This window comes from Penicillium cataractarum, assembly GCF_028827025.1.
Source record: "Penicillium cataractarum strain IBT 29864 chromosome Unknown utg000009l, whole genome shotgun sequence".
NCBI lineage: Eukaryota > Fungi > Ascomycota > Eurotiomycetes > Eurotiales > Aspergillaceae > Penicillium > Penicillium cataractarum.
Window position 1 is genome coordinate 3,009,593 of NW_026622745.1, and position 13,839 is coordinate 3,023,431.

A 13,839-nucleotide genomic window follows, 5' to 3' on the forward strand; every position below is an offset into this window, starting at 1 on the left:
TCCTATACGCTCTACCCGAATATCCCAAAATCCTCTTGCCTAGGTAGGTAGGTACGTCCAACTATATAGCTCGTTACTAAAGCGTTATCAATTGCCCTATTTACTAGTCTTATATACGAACGTGGGTGATTTAGGAGATTACTATAAGATTCTAGGTCTTGAGATTAGCTATGAGATTATAGATTATATTCAAATTTCAGCTTAAGTAATCTTATTAGTTAGTTGATTTAAATCTATTTTAATCGCTTTTCTATAGGGGATATAGGAAATGTATAGATTATGTAGAACAAAGAATAGCTGAAATCGAGATTCTGCCGATTTGAAAATCGCTAACTAAGGGTTTTGGGGAAGTCCCCTCTATCGTCCGCCGTACGATCAACAATGGGAGTACTGTAAACATAGCAGTACTATAGTAGTAGTATTGATAAAATAGATTCAACTTGGAATATGCCCAGAGACTATCAATAGTAATAATCATTTGTGAAGGTCATTCATTCCTGATATAGAAAATGGGTAGTATTATTTTCCAGTTATGCCTTTGGCTATTCTTCTTTTCTTATTTTTCCCTCGCATTTGATTCGTCCAACTCTGGATGTCCCTTCCCGATCCGCTCTGATCTCCTCCGATCATCTTCTCCCCCCTCCTTCTCCTCTTCTCCCCCCCCCACTTGGAGAACTCTCGGCCAACCGCATCTTCGAAACGGCCGTCGTGGAACAAAAAACAAGCTGACCCTGACGCCAACCACGGCCTAGTCTCCCCTGAAACAACCCTTTAACCTATTCCCAATCCCTACTAGAGTATTCCAACCTTTAAACTAGACCCAAACCGGTCGGCGTCATGAGCATCCAACGCGCCCTCACGTGGGGCTCCCCGCAGCGCAGATTGGATTCAAGGGGAGCTCCCGAGGAATGTAATCCTAGTATCTTAACTCGCTCTCTTCAACCTCACCGCGAGATCCGAAGATCCAAGTCCAACTAGTCTGCGGTGCGAAGTGCGAAGATCCTTCTTCTGCAACCTTGCCCATCGGTTAAGTCGGTTTATCCCGATGCGCCCCGGACTAGGCCTGCTGATGAGCTCTTAAAAGAAGGAGCTTGTTTTCCCCTGCTTCTCCGATTTCTTCATCTCTTCTTTTTTCACCTCACCTTCCTCCCTCTCTCCGCACGGTAACTTCACCATCAATCACCATGGTGTTGCTCCTCGGAACTGTCCTCGCCGTGCTGCTGGGGAGCTCCCCCGTCACCGCGGGCTCCCTGCGCGATATCGAGCATGTCGTCATTTTCATGCAGGAGAATCGCGCGTGGGATACCGTAAGTCTCACTTCTCCCGAATGATCCCCTCCCCAATATGAGGGGTGATGGTACCAGCCAGGGATGAGGGCTAACTTTGGCGAATAGTACTTTGGTACCATGGCCGGTGTCCGTGGCTTCAATGACCCCAATGTCCAGGTCAACTCCGATGGCCAGTCGGTTTGGAACCAGTGAGTCCTCCATGGGAACATGTTCATCTCTTCTCTCTCTCTTGGAGGATTTCCTCTTACCCGCTCTTCCTATAGGGTCGTTGACTCAAGCATGTCTACCGCTACCAACACCCTTCTGCCCTGGTACCTGGGCTACCGGGGAGGTGACTCGAACGAGGCTATCCAGTGCATGGCTGCCGGTGATAACGGCTACCATGATAACCAGGCCGCCCTCAATCATGGTCTGAACAACCACTGGGCCCGTAACAACACTCCCTGGAGCTGGGGTTATTACAAGCGCCAGGATATTCCCGTTCAGTTTGCCATTGCCGAGGGATGGACCTCCGGTGACATGTACCAGGTACGCTTTCACCATTTCTTAACGTCAAGAATTAAAACCAAGCAAGTGTGCTAATCAAACACCAGGAATCTCAAATCACTGCCACCAACCCTAACCGTGTCACTCTGGTCAGTGGTTCTGTCAATGTGCCTGGTAGCCCGCAAAACTCCTCTGAGGGGGGTGTGTACATTGATAACAACGAGACGCCCGGTATGTTATTCTTTCAGTGCCCTTATTCATCACTCCCTCCTAACTAATGCTCTTCATGCAGGCTGTGATAGCCTCGGTATCAACTGCTACCCTCTGAAGTGGAAGACCGTTTACGAGTTCTACGAGGAGGCCGGTGTCTCGTGGCAGTTATACCAAGACACTAACAACTTCGATGATAACCCGTTGGCCTGGTTCCAGCAGTACCAGAAGGCCAGCAAGAACTCTCCCCTTGCTCAGAAGGGCATGTCCTACGTAGGTCTCGATGCCTTCTACGCCGCTGCTGCCAATGGCACCCTCCCCGAAGTTAGCTTCATTGTTGGACCGACCGAGCTGTCTGAGCACCCGCCCTACCAACCCAAGGACGGCGGTTGGCTGCAGAAGCAGGTCGTTGATGCTGTCATCAACAGCCCCAAGTACTCGTCTACTCTGCTGATGATCAGCTTCGATGGTAAGCATGAAGAATACTCACGTGCATACATTCCCGATGGAGTATGCTAATGACCAATACAGAGACCGGTGGTTTCGGTGATCACGTCACTCCTTTCCACTCGCCCCAGGGTACCCCCGGAGAATGGATGAAGGATCCATACGGCGTGTTCGGTGACGTCTTTGTGGGACCTGGTATGTCAACAATGGTTCTATTTACCCGAGGGACACCTCTGATTGGCTCGATGTTTTAGGTTTCCGGGTTCCTTTCTACATGATCTCTCCCTGGACTCGGGGCAACCGCGTCTTTACTGAGCGGGCCGATCACAACTCGCAGATCCTCTTCGTTGAGCAGTGGCTTACAGCTCGTGGGTACAAGGGCATCCAGACTGACCAGATGGTTCCGTGGCGACGTGCCCACATGTCCAACCTGGTCAATGCCCTGGATCTGGACAACGTATGTAACAGTTCTAGTTCTGCAAATATGATACTTGATACTAACCTGCATAGCCCGACTTGTCTCTTCCCTACATCCCCGAGGCCGAGACCCCCATCACCAACAGCAACGGCGACTACGTTGGCTCATCCCAGTGCCAGTCCAAGTTCAGTAACCCTCGTCCCCCAGTCCCCTACGGCCAGCAGGTGGCAAACTCCACCAATGCCCTTTGGTTCGAGGACGGTTACAAGGAGGTCGTCGGCTATCTGACGGAGGGCCGCTATCTTGTCGCCGAGAAGGGTGGCTCCGCGCTGACCAACTCTGGCAAGCGCAACTACGTGACTGTGACCCCAGCGACCGAGAACCACGAGTCCAAGCACCAGCGCTGGGTCATCCACTACACTTCGGATCCCGAGAGTGAGATCTTCACCATCTCCAGTGCCCTCGACGGCCGCTGGCTGGGTGCTCGCGGTGTCCTGCTGGACAGCGACCAGGCCTCGGACGCCGCGCCCGTGCGCATCACCTTCTTGGGTAACGGTCTGGGATATGCCGTGCAGTACGTCAATGGCAACCAGTACATTGACGTGGACCAAGTCGGCCATCTCAAGATCGCGACCCAGCACCACGTGCCGGACTGGGGCTTCAAGCTTTGGAGCGTGACCTATCACGATTAATGAATTCGGTTGACAGGACGGAAGCAGAGCTTCATGATATCTCATTTTTTAGAATGATGAATCGTCCTCTGGAGAGCGCTTTTTATGATGATCCCTGCATACTTAGAGGATATGCATATGGGTGGCATGCATTATTTGCAATTGCGCGTGACTCTTCTGATTTTTTCTCGCGTTTCATTTGCATGGCAGAGCTATCTTGACGATATGAATTTGATGCGCAATTATGCATTACGAGAGTTGATTGCTCTAAAAATGGAGAAGGTTATTCATATGACGGATTCAAACATGATGTAGTCCAGTCCACTCAAGCATAAAAGAATGACCCTCCACGCTCCGTAAGGAGCTTGTTGGTCCAGTACAGATGAACGTAGCTATTTTGGCATTGATCTTCTAGTTACTTATGGTTCATAGACTATTATGAAAGAGGTCATCATATTTCTTTTCCTAATTTTGATCTTTCTTCATAAACATCTTGTTCCTGGATCAAGTGGGGCGGGATCTTATCGGCGCCCGCAGCGAACTCCGAGCTTCACTTCTCCGCGTCAGAGCTCCCACCCCAATCCATGTCCTGAGCGACCCTACCTACTTACACTCTCAGTCAATGAACTACATCAATTAAGTCACCCTCCGCCATGCCCACCTCACCCCAGTCCGTCCACATCCTCGGACTCGGCAGCATCGGCTCCTTCCTCGCCCACTCACTCCGCTCCCCCTCCCTCCCCACCCCGAGTCCACCTCCTCATCCACCGCAAAACCCTCTACGACGAACTCGCCTCCAAAAACTGGACTCTAGGCCTACGAGTCAACGATGACGGTTCCCTCCAAGAACAAACTGGCTTCGACGCTGAACTCCTCACCCAATCACCCTCTTCCTCAGAACCAATCCACAATCTAATCGTCGCCGTAAAGGCTTCCGCGACGGTCTCAGCCCTGCAACCCATCCGACACCGATTAGGTCCGCTGTCGACGATATGTTTATTTCAGAATGGGATGGGTCAGATTGAGGATTTGAATGAGAAAGTGTTCACGGATAAAGCGCGAAGGCCGAAGTATATGTTTGGGATTATGAGGCATGGTGTCTATTTGCGGTCGTCGACCGAGGCGATTTTGTCCGGATTGAATGGGCGGGCTGCAATTGGGGTTGTAGATGAAGGGGATACGAGTTCGAGACAGGCAGATCCACGATTTCTGCTTGACACGTTATTGAGATCGCCGATTCTGCGCTGTGAGGAATTAGTGTGGAAGGAGTTGTTGCAAAATCAGCTGTTCAAGTTGGCGGCGAATTGCGTGTTGAATCCGCTCACGGCTATCCTCGACGTTCGCAATGGGGTGATCAAGGAGAATCCCGATTTACAGCCCTTGATACAGCGGCTCCTTCAGGAGATATCCCTGGTATTTCGGAGTTTACCTGAAATCAGAGATTTGCCGCGTGATCAGAAGGATCGATTTTCGGTTCCTTCCCTGGAGGCTCTTGTCATGGATACTATTGAGAAGACGGCGGGGAATTCGAGTAGTATGCGAGAGGATCTGCGGAAGGGTCGGGCGACTGAGATTGAGTATATTAATGGTTGGATTCTGAGACGGGCGAGGGAATTGGGGATTGAGTGTGAGGCGAATACGAGTTTGATGCAGCTTGTGCTGGCGAAGAGTCGAGTAACTATGGGAAGGTAACTTGACTTGTACAATAGTAAAATGTGAGGAGCTAGTATATAACTGGGTATAGTTCCATTTGATCTATACTCATTACAAGTATATAATCAAGGCTAACTACAGTATGTCTACCAAAAACAATCGGCGTGGGGAAGCGCGGGGTTCTCTCGCGGGATACGTGGGATACCGTGTGTCATCACTATCAGTGTTCATCAGCACGCCCTACGAAGCCCGGTGATAACCATCTCGTGCGGGGACATCGCCATGACTAATAGATCGGATAACCTCCATTCTCGAATCTTCCCACCCCTGATTATTTACTCTCATAAAGGCCTCCTTGTGACTTCAATTCCATTCTCTTCATCATCTCCAGCATCAAGCCCACCACCACAATCTCAAAATGTCTATCCCCAAGACCGCCGTCAAATCCCCCAATGCCCCTACCCCTCCTCCATTCCTTTCCCAGGCCATCGTGATGGGCGATTATGTCTTCTGCTCCGGTCAAATTGGCAGTAACCCCGAGACCGGCGCCCTCGTACAAGGTTCCATTCAAGACCGAACCGTGAGATATACCCCGGCTGCCTAATTCCAGTCCCCCCTCCCCACACGTCTACAGTTACTGATACTGAACGCAGAGACAAATCATGTCCAATCTCCGCGCTGTCCTGGAATCTGCAGGAACCAGTTTGGATAACGTGGTCAAGTGCAATATTTTCTTGACTAGCATGAGTGATTTTGGTGCTGTGAATGAGGTGTATACTACCTTCTTCAATGCCCCGATGCCGGTAGGTTCTACGGCTCTTATGAGGTGAATTGTCTGACATGTGACTAATTATGTGGTTTAGGCACGTACGTGCGTCTGCGTGGCGGCGTTGCCCATGGGTACTGATGTTGAGATTGAGTGTATTGCTGGTGTGCGAAGCCCTAGTAGCCAGAAGTTGTGAGACTACAAGTCGTGTCATAAGCCGATCACGAAAAATCAATTTTTATAGGAGATCCCGCAATATACATTGATTGTTGGAACGAAATAGACCGAATAAGAATAACTTGTAGCGTTCAACGTCCTAGTCAAGATTCTAATTCTCGCTACTACCCTTTCAAATCCTCAACTCAAGTCGTCTAAGCGGAAGTAATCGTGAACGGTCCCGCAGCATTGTACAGAGTAGGCATCTATCATCAACCAACATTAGTCCAATCCACAATGCCCCCCAAAATAACAGACAAAAAGCAACGATATTACATACCTGAGGAGCCGTCGGTAACGAAGTCCCCAATCTCAAATACCAAACAGACCCATCCTGAACCTGGGGCAGATTCTTAGGGATCTTAACATCCACCTTGCCCGCAGACTCGGGGATATCGCCCGCAATCTTGATCTGCGCATCGAAGTGGATGGTGTCCAGGTTACGCACGGGGTTATTGTACAGGAAGACGGTGTAGTTGCTGCCGGGGTACTGGGCCAGCGGGTCTGTGCAGTGCGTTGTCGGGGCACGGTTGAAGCGGAGGTGGACGGTTTGTCCGGCTGTTACGGTTGAGTTGTCCGGGATGCCTTGGTAGACGTTGACACAGGCGTAGTCACGTTTACCCCATGCTAGATAGATGTGGTTAGTATTGAAGTCATCGAGTTGAGGGATGTGGAATACGAGATGGGATGATGAACGTACGTTGGTACTTGTCGAAAGCAGCAGCACTGGTAGCGAGCAGCGAGGCAACAATGGCACCGGTGAACTTCATTGTGCGATATTTTCTTGTACCTGGAAATGACAAAGAAGAATAGTTTTAGGAAGAAGATTAGTGTAGAGATAAGATCACCACTTCTTTATAGCCCGGCAAGACCGGTGTTGCAGTGATGATGCAGGACCCCTAATTATAGGATCGGCCACGGGACCCTGTTTCTGCAACATCCGACTGAAGATGTCTCAGTGGCTGCTCCACCCAGCTGGCCGAGGATTGCTTGGCAATGGGGCTGGTGTATATTGGCGGGGGATCGGCGTGTCCGTTTTGACGAATGTCTCGCAATTGGGGATGAATTGGAGAGGGCGCGGTGTAGCTGATTCGTATAAAATATGCAGCCTGCGTTCAGGCGAATACGATCTAGATGTGCCCGTTTTATTGGTTGGGTTTTTGTTTTATAGATCTGCAAGTGGGCGGGTGCCTGATTGGTCCGCAAATTACTATGCGAGATGATTACGCAAGATATTAAGGATTAATTGAACGATGAAGGAGCCATATCAAGTTGATTGTATTAACTGGTTGGGCAAGAGGATATGACAGAAAAGATTCTTTTCGGCGGAAGGCGGACAGTGGCAGCCACAGACATCGGTAGATAGAATATTCAGTCGTTAAAAACTGTTGGCTGCCCAGATCATGGCTTCGTATAACCAAGCTGGTCCATAAAGCCGACAGGTCGTTCCTTCCGCTTATGGCGAAGAACCTCGTTCACTCGCGGGATAATCTCCATATTGCATCGACTAGACAACTGGCAGAGGCTGCTGAATACCCAAAAGTGCGAGTTCCGGCAATTCATAGCACCCTTGGCGCAAAAATCAATCAACTCCAACGCCAGATCATAGTGAAAGTTCGGAATAGCCCCGCAGTCGACGAAATGGCGAACCTTGTTGGACTCCCAGCGTAACGCGTAAAAAGGGTCGTGGTCGAGGTCAGCAAGGTGCATGAGCATCGCGTTGGAATCGTTTCCGATAATGATGCCCCAGTTGCAGGGTTCTCCGGTCCAGGCGGGTTGGTAGATGTTGATGCCGATGCGAGTCACGTTGGGTCGCTGTGGAGATGGAATTAGTGGTATGTTTCCTGATTGGGGATGTATCTGTCCGGCTCACCTTTTTTGGGTCCTGTTGGATGAGTGGGTGATAGGCGATCTGCATGGTTCTGAGCAGGCGGCTGTAGCTTGGATCGACGGTGGAGGATGGGTATTCCTGAAATCGTGTAGAGGGAGTCGCGTGGAGAGAGTTGCGTGGAATGAGTTCTGTGGAGGAAGTTGTCTGGAGGATGGTACGACGTAGATGTTTGTTGAAGTCTGAGATGGTCGTCGTCGGTTGTATGCAGGTGTGGGGTTGGTGAAGACAAGTGAAATGGAAGATGGTGGGAGAGGAAGAGATCTTTCCAATGAGTTGGTCAATCTGAATCCCCAAAGATACTTGGGTGAGCCCCGATTGATAGCCATTCAATTCTACCCCAATTCGGAAATTTCCTCGAATCTGTGTTATTGAGAATGCCATGGCAAGTCTCGGTGGAAATATTTTCGAGTTCAAGCAGCTTTTTGGGATATTCGAATAGGTTCAAGGTTACTATCCGTTTCTAAGGATGAATTCTTACTATGGCCGGTATGAATCTGCAGACTGCTTCTATCTAGATAAGTTCTACTATGAGCCGTGCTTACGAGCCGGATTTTCAGTCGATAGATCGATAAGTGAGCGAATGCCTATTTGGTACTTACTTACTAGACCGGAAATTTATACGAAATGGCAAGCACAAATTCAACCATGAAAAAGTCGCATCCAATTGAATTGTCGATCAGTTCTGGCAATAGGTGCACATCCTCCGATGGCGCATGACGGCTGTGGGTGTCGGCAGGGCGTCGATAGGTACAATTGAGGGCTGCATAATCAGGCAATGAATTCGAAGGTACGGATGTAGCCAGTAGGTCGCTCCTGTTGTTTCTCCCGAAGGCTTTTCATGACCGTAGGAGGAATTTCTAGGTTGCATCGAGTGCTCATCTGTTGAAGGCAATTCATAACCCAAAGATGGGTGTTCTCATTGCTGAAGGGCCCCGAGGGGCGATTGTGCACGATTTGCCATGCGAGTAGGAAATCCTGGTTCGGCATCATGCCACAGATAACTAGCTCACTGGCCGGGCCAACACCGCTATGTACGATGTTCACTTGGCCCTGAGAGCTGGCGGACAGTCGGAGGATTCTGGAAATGGCTGCGTCGCGAAAGTAAAGAGCCCAGATCGCAGGCTCTCCGGTGACCAAAGTGGGGTAAATTGCTACACAGACGAGGGTGGTGCCTGGTGGCTGTGAAGATATCATCAGTGATATCTTTCCTGATTGGGAAGGTAACATGCCTGACTCACCTGGGTTGGGTCGGCAATTATAGCCGGGTTTCCCGTGATTCTCATGTCGGCTGGTTGTGACGTCTTGGCAACTAGTCTTCCAGAATGGCAGAGGAGATGCTTGGAGGTGTGAACAAGGAGCGTCGAATAATGAGGAAAGGAAACAGCCGTGACCAGTGGTCGTAGTGGGCGAAGAATACGAGGAAGAGAGAGGGAGTCAGTGAGAAAGAGATAATTTAAACGGGTTCGTGGATTTGAATCCTCAGGGGCCCCCAGGCGAAAGATTGATATCTATCAAATCCTTCGCGCATCTGGAAACTTCCCGGCCACCGCGTTCTTAAGAACTCTATGGAAGGACTAGTGAAGATAGACTCAAGATAGAGTGGCTGCCTTAGGATATGAGAATTGATGAGACCCTACTATAATTTTCTATAGAGGACTTCTTACTTCTGCTAGATAGCACCTCTTATGTGCCCCGATGTTTTGGTCATGAACCTCCCTGAGGCACATCAAATTCATGTTTACAAAACTAAACCAGTGAACTAGGCTGAGAGCCCTTATATGGGGCCCTCGCTCGGAGCATAGAGTCTATATACTACTCCTGCCTCACAGATAAACTCTCGTCGTCTTGTATACAGACCGATATTGAGCCCAGTATACAAGACTTGCCTGCAACAACTTCTGAGTTTTCGTATAGAATTCCTATTTACGAACCATCCGTAAGGATGCATCCGCTAGAATATCCTCCTCCGCCTCTACCCTATGATCAGGATTTTACCGTCACCCCCGACCCCCCCTTCTTCCCAACCCCAAAGCCCCCTCCTAGGTCTTCTAGTAGTTCCTCACATCAGTCGTGGGTCACAGCACGCCACAGCACGCCCTAGTCTCTACATCGTTTTTCACCGGCTTTAATATGATACCGTCCGGCCATGGGAACCCAGGAGAGTTGATATCCCTACTGGAGCGATGGAGAATCCTGACATGGCTTGACTATCCCTAGGATGCTCTGATGATACTGGAGGCACATTCTCTTAGTCGAAAACCTGCGGCGTGACCAATCAATTCAATCAATAGTATATTCCCAAGCATCAAACGACAATAAGCTCGAATCATAGGTAGCTCGTGTTCTTGCACGTCGGGTTATCAGATGCGGTTCCATTCTGATACTGCGCGGGCAGCCAATGGCCGACGACCGGGTTTAGTGGCGGATTTAAAGGTGCCTGCCCCCACACAACTTCTCTCCTGATCCCCAACCCACAGCTGACGGATGAGCACCACGTCTTCGTCTTCGTCATGAATCATGAATGCAATTGAGTTACTGCAGGAGTTGAGGGAATCTGTTCTCACTCGCAGCCATGTCTGCCTCCTCTAAGCGATCTGGCCGGATCGGTACGACCAAGTCAAAAACTGGCTGTCATACCTGCAAGTCAGTATTCTATCTCGAGGAATCGGCTATTGCCCAAGTGGACCCGCATCTGATAATGCAAAAACAGAATCCGACGAGTGCGCTGCGGAGAGGAAAAACCTCATTGCATGAGATGCACCAGCACTGGTCGACTGTGCAGTTACGGCGCATCTCAGTCAGCCCCCGCAGAGTCATCCAACATTTCCACTTCGCATTTGGGTCATCTTTCCACACACCCGCAAATTTCATGTCCTCCATGGGGTGAGCAACAGGCAGGATGGCGAGAAAGACGTGCCTTTGAGTTCTATTTTCACCGTGCCAGTCCACTATTATCTGGCGACCTCGATCTTGCTTTCTGGAGAGGCTGCGTCTTGCAGACATGTCGCATGGAGCCTGCGGTGTGGGATGCAATCATATCGCTCAGCGCACTATACGAACGTCCGCCTCTTCACGAAACACCTCCATTCCTGCTGATCAACTCTCCCGCAGTGGTACGCAGTCAAACCCATCGCGAGGCACTGGTTTGGTATTCGCGCTCCCTGGCAGTCTTACAGCAGCGCATCAACCAAGGGACTGCAAATCTTGGTGTCTCTCTGATCAGCTGTATCTTGTTTATTGCAATCGAGCTTCTTCAGGGCAATCGAAAAGCAGCTTTGGGATTGTATAAACAGGGAGCCCAGTTAATCAATGCCGACCGTGGACCATGGATCACCATTCTCACGCCAATCTTTCGTCGTCTGGGCACATGGGTCTTTATCAACGACGGCTCGCCTGATAAAGCTTGGGGACTTAGTATAACCGCGTCTGGTAGCCGCTTTGCGTCAATGGACGAAGCTAGGAACGTGCTCTGTGGGATTGTTGCTGAAATGAAAACTCTGGATAATGCCACGAAGTTACATTGGAAGCAAGCAGCGGCGAGTCGCGAGCACGAAGCACTAGCACTCGAGGTTAAACGAGGTCAACTCAGACAGGAACTTGGCCGCTGGAACCAACTTTTCATGTCCTTTAAGGCTTCAAATACACCGGGACCTCAGGATGTCCTTGGCACCGTCGATGGCGCAAGTGCCCTTCTCCTCATGACCTACATGAGTGTTCTTGTCGAGATCGAAACAATCCTCTGCACTGATCAAGCTGCATATGATGAATACGAACTCGAATTCAGACAAATCCTCGATTATGCATCCACCGCCATTGCAGCGACCCGCAGCCCAGACGGCACACAGCCACCATTTATGTTCGAAATGGGAGTCTTTCTCCCGCTATTTATCACGGCACTCAAATGTCGATTTCCCCAATTGCGTCGTCAAGCCCTTCGACTCATGATGGAAGAAGCCCCGCCAGCCCAAGGACTTTTCATGTGTGGTCCTGCTGCTCACGTAGTCGCAGTTATCGTGGTTCTAGAGGAGAGCCCTAGTATGGTACGTGAGGAGCCGCTGGATATTGGCCAGTTCTTGAAGGAATCAGGCTGTATTCCTCCATCTCGGAATCGTGTTTGGGATTTCGGTGTATCGTCAGATAAGAATAGCGAAGGGCAGATGCAGAATTGGCTGCATTACAGTCTGCGAGACTTTGATGATGATGATGATGATGATGATGATGATGATGATGGCGAGGGGCGGATTCGATTTCTGCAGCGAAGTATACTATTCCCGGGGCTCAATACCCCTTTATATGAATCATGATGAACTTTGAAACGAGCATTCTCCTATAATGTCTCTTCTGTATCATGGTCTACGCTTATTTTCTAGTCTGGCTGACTGTAGGCCCAATGCCAGCCTAAACAATCGGGTGTCCATGTATTATGGCGTTATCACCGTACGGTAATTTCGGCAAGCCCCTCTGCAGGTCCCCCCGTGCTCCCCCCGTGCACCACCTCGTCTTCTTCTCTTCTTTTCCCTTCTTCAACTGCAGATTCTTCATGAGAGTCTCACTGGATTCGACTTGATGCCATGTTGTTATTCAGACATCTTCCCCGGTTATGTCTTGCTTCCAGACGGCTCCACATTCCCAATTCCAAGGGACCCGTTCTGGTCCGTTCCGCTATCTCCCAATAGACTCGAGCCTACCAAATAACACAATCATCATCCCACACGCGACACCCAAACTCAAAATCAAAGCCATCTGCGACGTGTATCGATTCTGCCGGAGCTAAACTATGTACTATACCACTCTTGTCTATGGCCCAGCAACGGGGCTGGTTCAAAAGAGTGATCAACGATCGGGCCCTATCAGCACTGCAAGCAACCGGCCATGATTGCTCCAATTGCAATCAAAGCCGCCCCGGGGGATGCGGAAATGAGCTCAGCCTATCCTTATCGTGGATCGTACGTTGCCTTTGAGCTACAGCCAAGCCTTTTCTGTTATGCTCGATTAGGAGACGGCGACCAGTGAATCGACGCGCCGGGGAGCTTGAATGCCAGATCCGCCAGGCCCGCAAATGGTCACCTGAGTCTCCCGATAAGCCGCACTTTTTCGCCACATTTTTCCCTAGGCTACTCCCTTTTGGCGCATCGAGAGCTCGCGTGTCCTGATTTAATTCTCTGGATTCGGCTTGGTGCTTGGTTTGTCGCGTGACCCGTGTATACGCTGATTACCTGGCTCGCATCTCGCCTATTTGGCTGGGGGTTTGGTGGCATATATCCAGGGACTTCCCTGACCGCTGGAACGTTTCCGTTCGCTTGCCCACCCGCGGTTTTTCTGGGGCACCAAAAAATCCCCCCCCGCCTCCACGATCTGTCGAATTGACAATCTTCCTTACATTCTGTTTCAACTTTCAAGCGCGCTCGTCTTACTCGATAGATGCTTTGACACCTGGTCTCGTGCCCCATTTTTGACCGCCTTGGCAACCACTTCTCGTGGTCTTTTGGGTGGGCTCGCCGAAAGCACATGCCGTCTCTTACCGAAGACCACGCTGGTCCCGATACCGAAGTAGCAGGTAGGCTCCGCTCCCTTTCCCCCTGCTTCGATGATATTCTATCTCGCACTGTACAAGTAAACATCTACTGCTCTGCCTATGCAACCCTCCACTTGTCCTAAGCCATCGTCATATCTGTATCAAATCTCACGTTCCCCTGACTGGCCCTCCAATTGTTCATATTAGACGGCCGCCAGGTTGTGACGTCGCCATCTACCTCCATACGCAACTTGTCTTTCGGTCCTACGCGCTCTTT

General features: G+C 50.2%; 7 protein-coding genes across 7 annotated transcripts; 4 read left to right on the forward strand and 3 right to left on the reverse strand.

Annotated features, from left to right (window-relative positions):
• Window positions 1–1,184: 1,184 nt before the first annotated feature.
• Window positions 1,185–3,542, forward strand: N7496_011693 (nonhemolytic phospholipases C family protein; the record flags this gene model as incomplete). The annotated part of the gene is made up of 8 exons (XM_056704606.1): window positions 1,185–1,307; window positions 1,395–1,477; window positions 1,553–1,817; window positions 1,883–2,006; window positions 2,068–2,454; window positions 2,517–2,627; window positions 2,687–2,889; window positions 2,943–3,542. 8 exons carry the CDS (start codon window positions 1,185–1,187, stop codon window positions 3,540–3,542), a joined length of 1,896 nt encoding a protein of 631 aa, XP_056550566.1.
• A 632-nt stretch (window positions 3,543–4,174) lies between these two features.
• On the forward strand, window positions 4,175–5,213 carry N7496_011694 (uncharacterized protein; the record flags this gene model as incomplete). Its single annotated transcript, XM_056704607.1, has 2 exons — window positions 4,175–4,271; window positions 4,336–5,213. 2 exons carry the CDS (start codon window positions 4,175–4,177, stop codon window positions 5,211–5,213), a joined length of 975 nt encoding a protein of 324 aa, XP_056550567.1.
• A 379-nt stretch (window positions 5,214–5,592) lies between these two features.
• N7496_011695 (uncharacterized protein) lies at window positions 5,593–6,136 on the forward strand (the record flags this gene model as incomplete). Its single annotated transcript, XM_056704608.1, has 3 exons — window positions 5,593–5,754; window positions 5,828–5,977; window positions 6,038–6,136. 3 exons carry the CDS (start codon window positions 5,593–5,595, stop codon window positions 6,134–6,136), a joined length of 411 nt encoding a protein of 136 aa, XP_056550568.1.
• Window positions 6,137–6,311: 175 nt separating this feature from the next.
• Window positions 6,312–6,926, reverse strand: N7496_011696 (uncharacterized protein; the record flags this gene model as incomplete). The annotated part of the gene is made up of 3 exons (XM_056704609.1): window positions 6,312–6,362; window positions 6,437–6,783; window positions 6,857–6,926. 3 exons carry the CDS (start codon window positions 6,924–6,926, stop codon window positions 6,312–6,314), a joined length of 468 nt encoding a protein of 155 aa, XP_056550569.1.
• A 631-nt stretch (window positions 6,927–7,557) lies between these two features.
• N7496_011697 (uncharacterized protein) lies at window positions 7,558–8,074 on the reverse strand (the record flags this gene model as incomplete). The annotated part of the gene is made up of 2 exons (XM_056704610.1): window positions 7,558–7,971; window positions 8,030–8,074. 2 exons carry the CDS (start codon window positions 8,072–8,074, stop codon window positions 7,558–7,560), a joined length of 459 nt encoding a protein of 152 aa, XP_056550570.1.
• Window positions 8,075–8,815: 741 nt separating this feature from the next.
• Window positions 8,816–9,330, reverse strand: N7496_011698 (uncharacterized protein; the record flags this gene model as incomplete). The annotated part of the gene is made up of 2 exons (XM_056704611.1): window positions 8,816–9,226; window positions 9,286–9,330. The coding sequence occupies 2 exons, from the start codon at window positions 9,328–9,330 to the stop codon at window positions 8,816–8,818; spliced, it is 456 nt and encodes a 151-aa protein (XP_056550571.1).
• Window positions 9,331–10,619: 1,289 nt separating this feature from the next.
• Window positions 10,620–12,351, forward strand: N7496_011699 (uncharacterized protein; the record flags this gene model as incomplete). The annotated part of the gene is made up of 2 exons (XM_056704612.1): window positions 10,620–10,930; window positions 10,992–12,351. 2 exons carry the CDS (start codon window positions 10,620–10,622, stop codon window positions 12,349–12,351), a joined length of 1,671 nt encoding a protein of 556 aa, XP_056550572.1.
• Window positions 12,352–13,839: the final 1,488 nt, after the last annotated feature.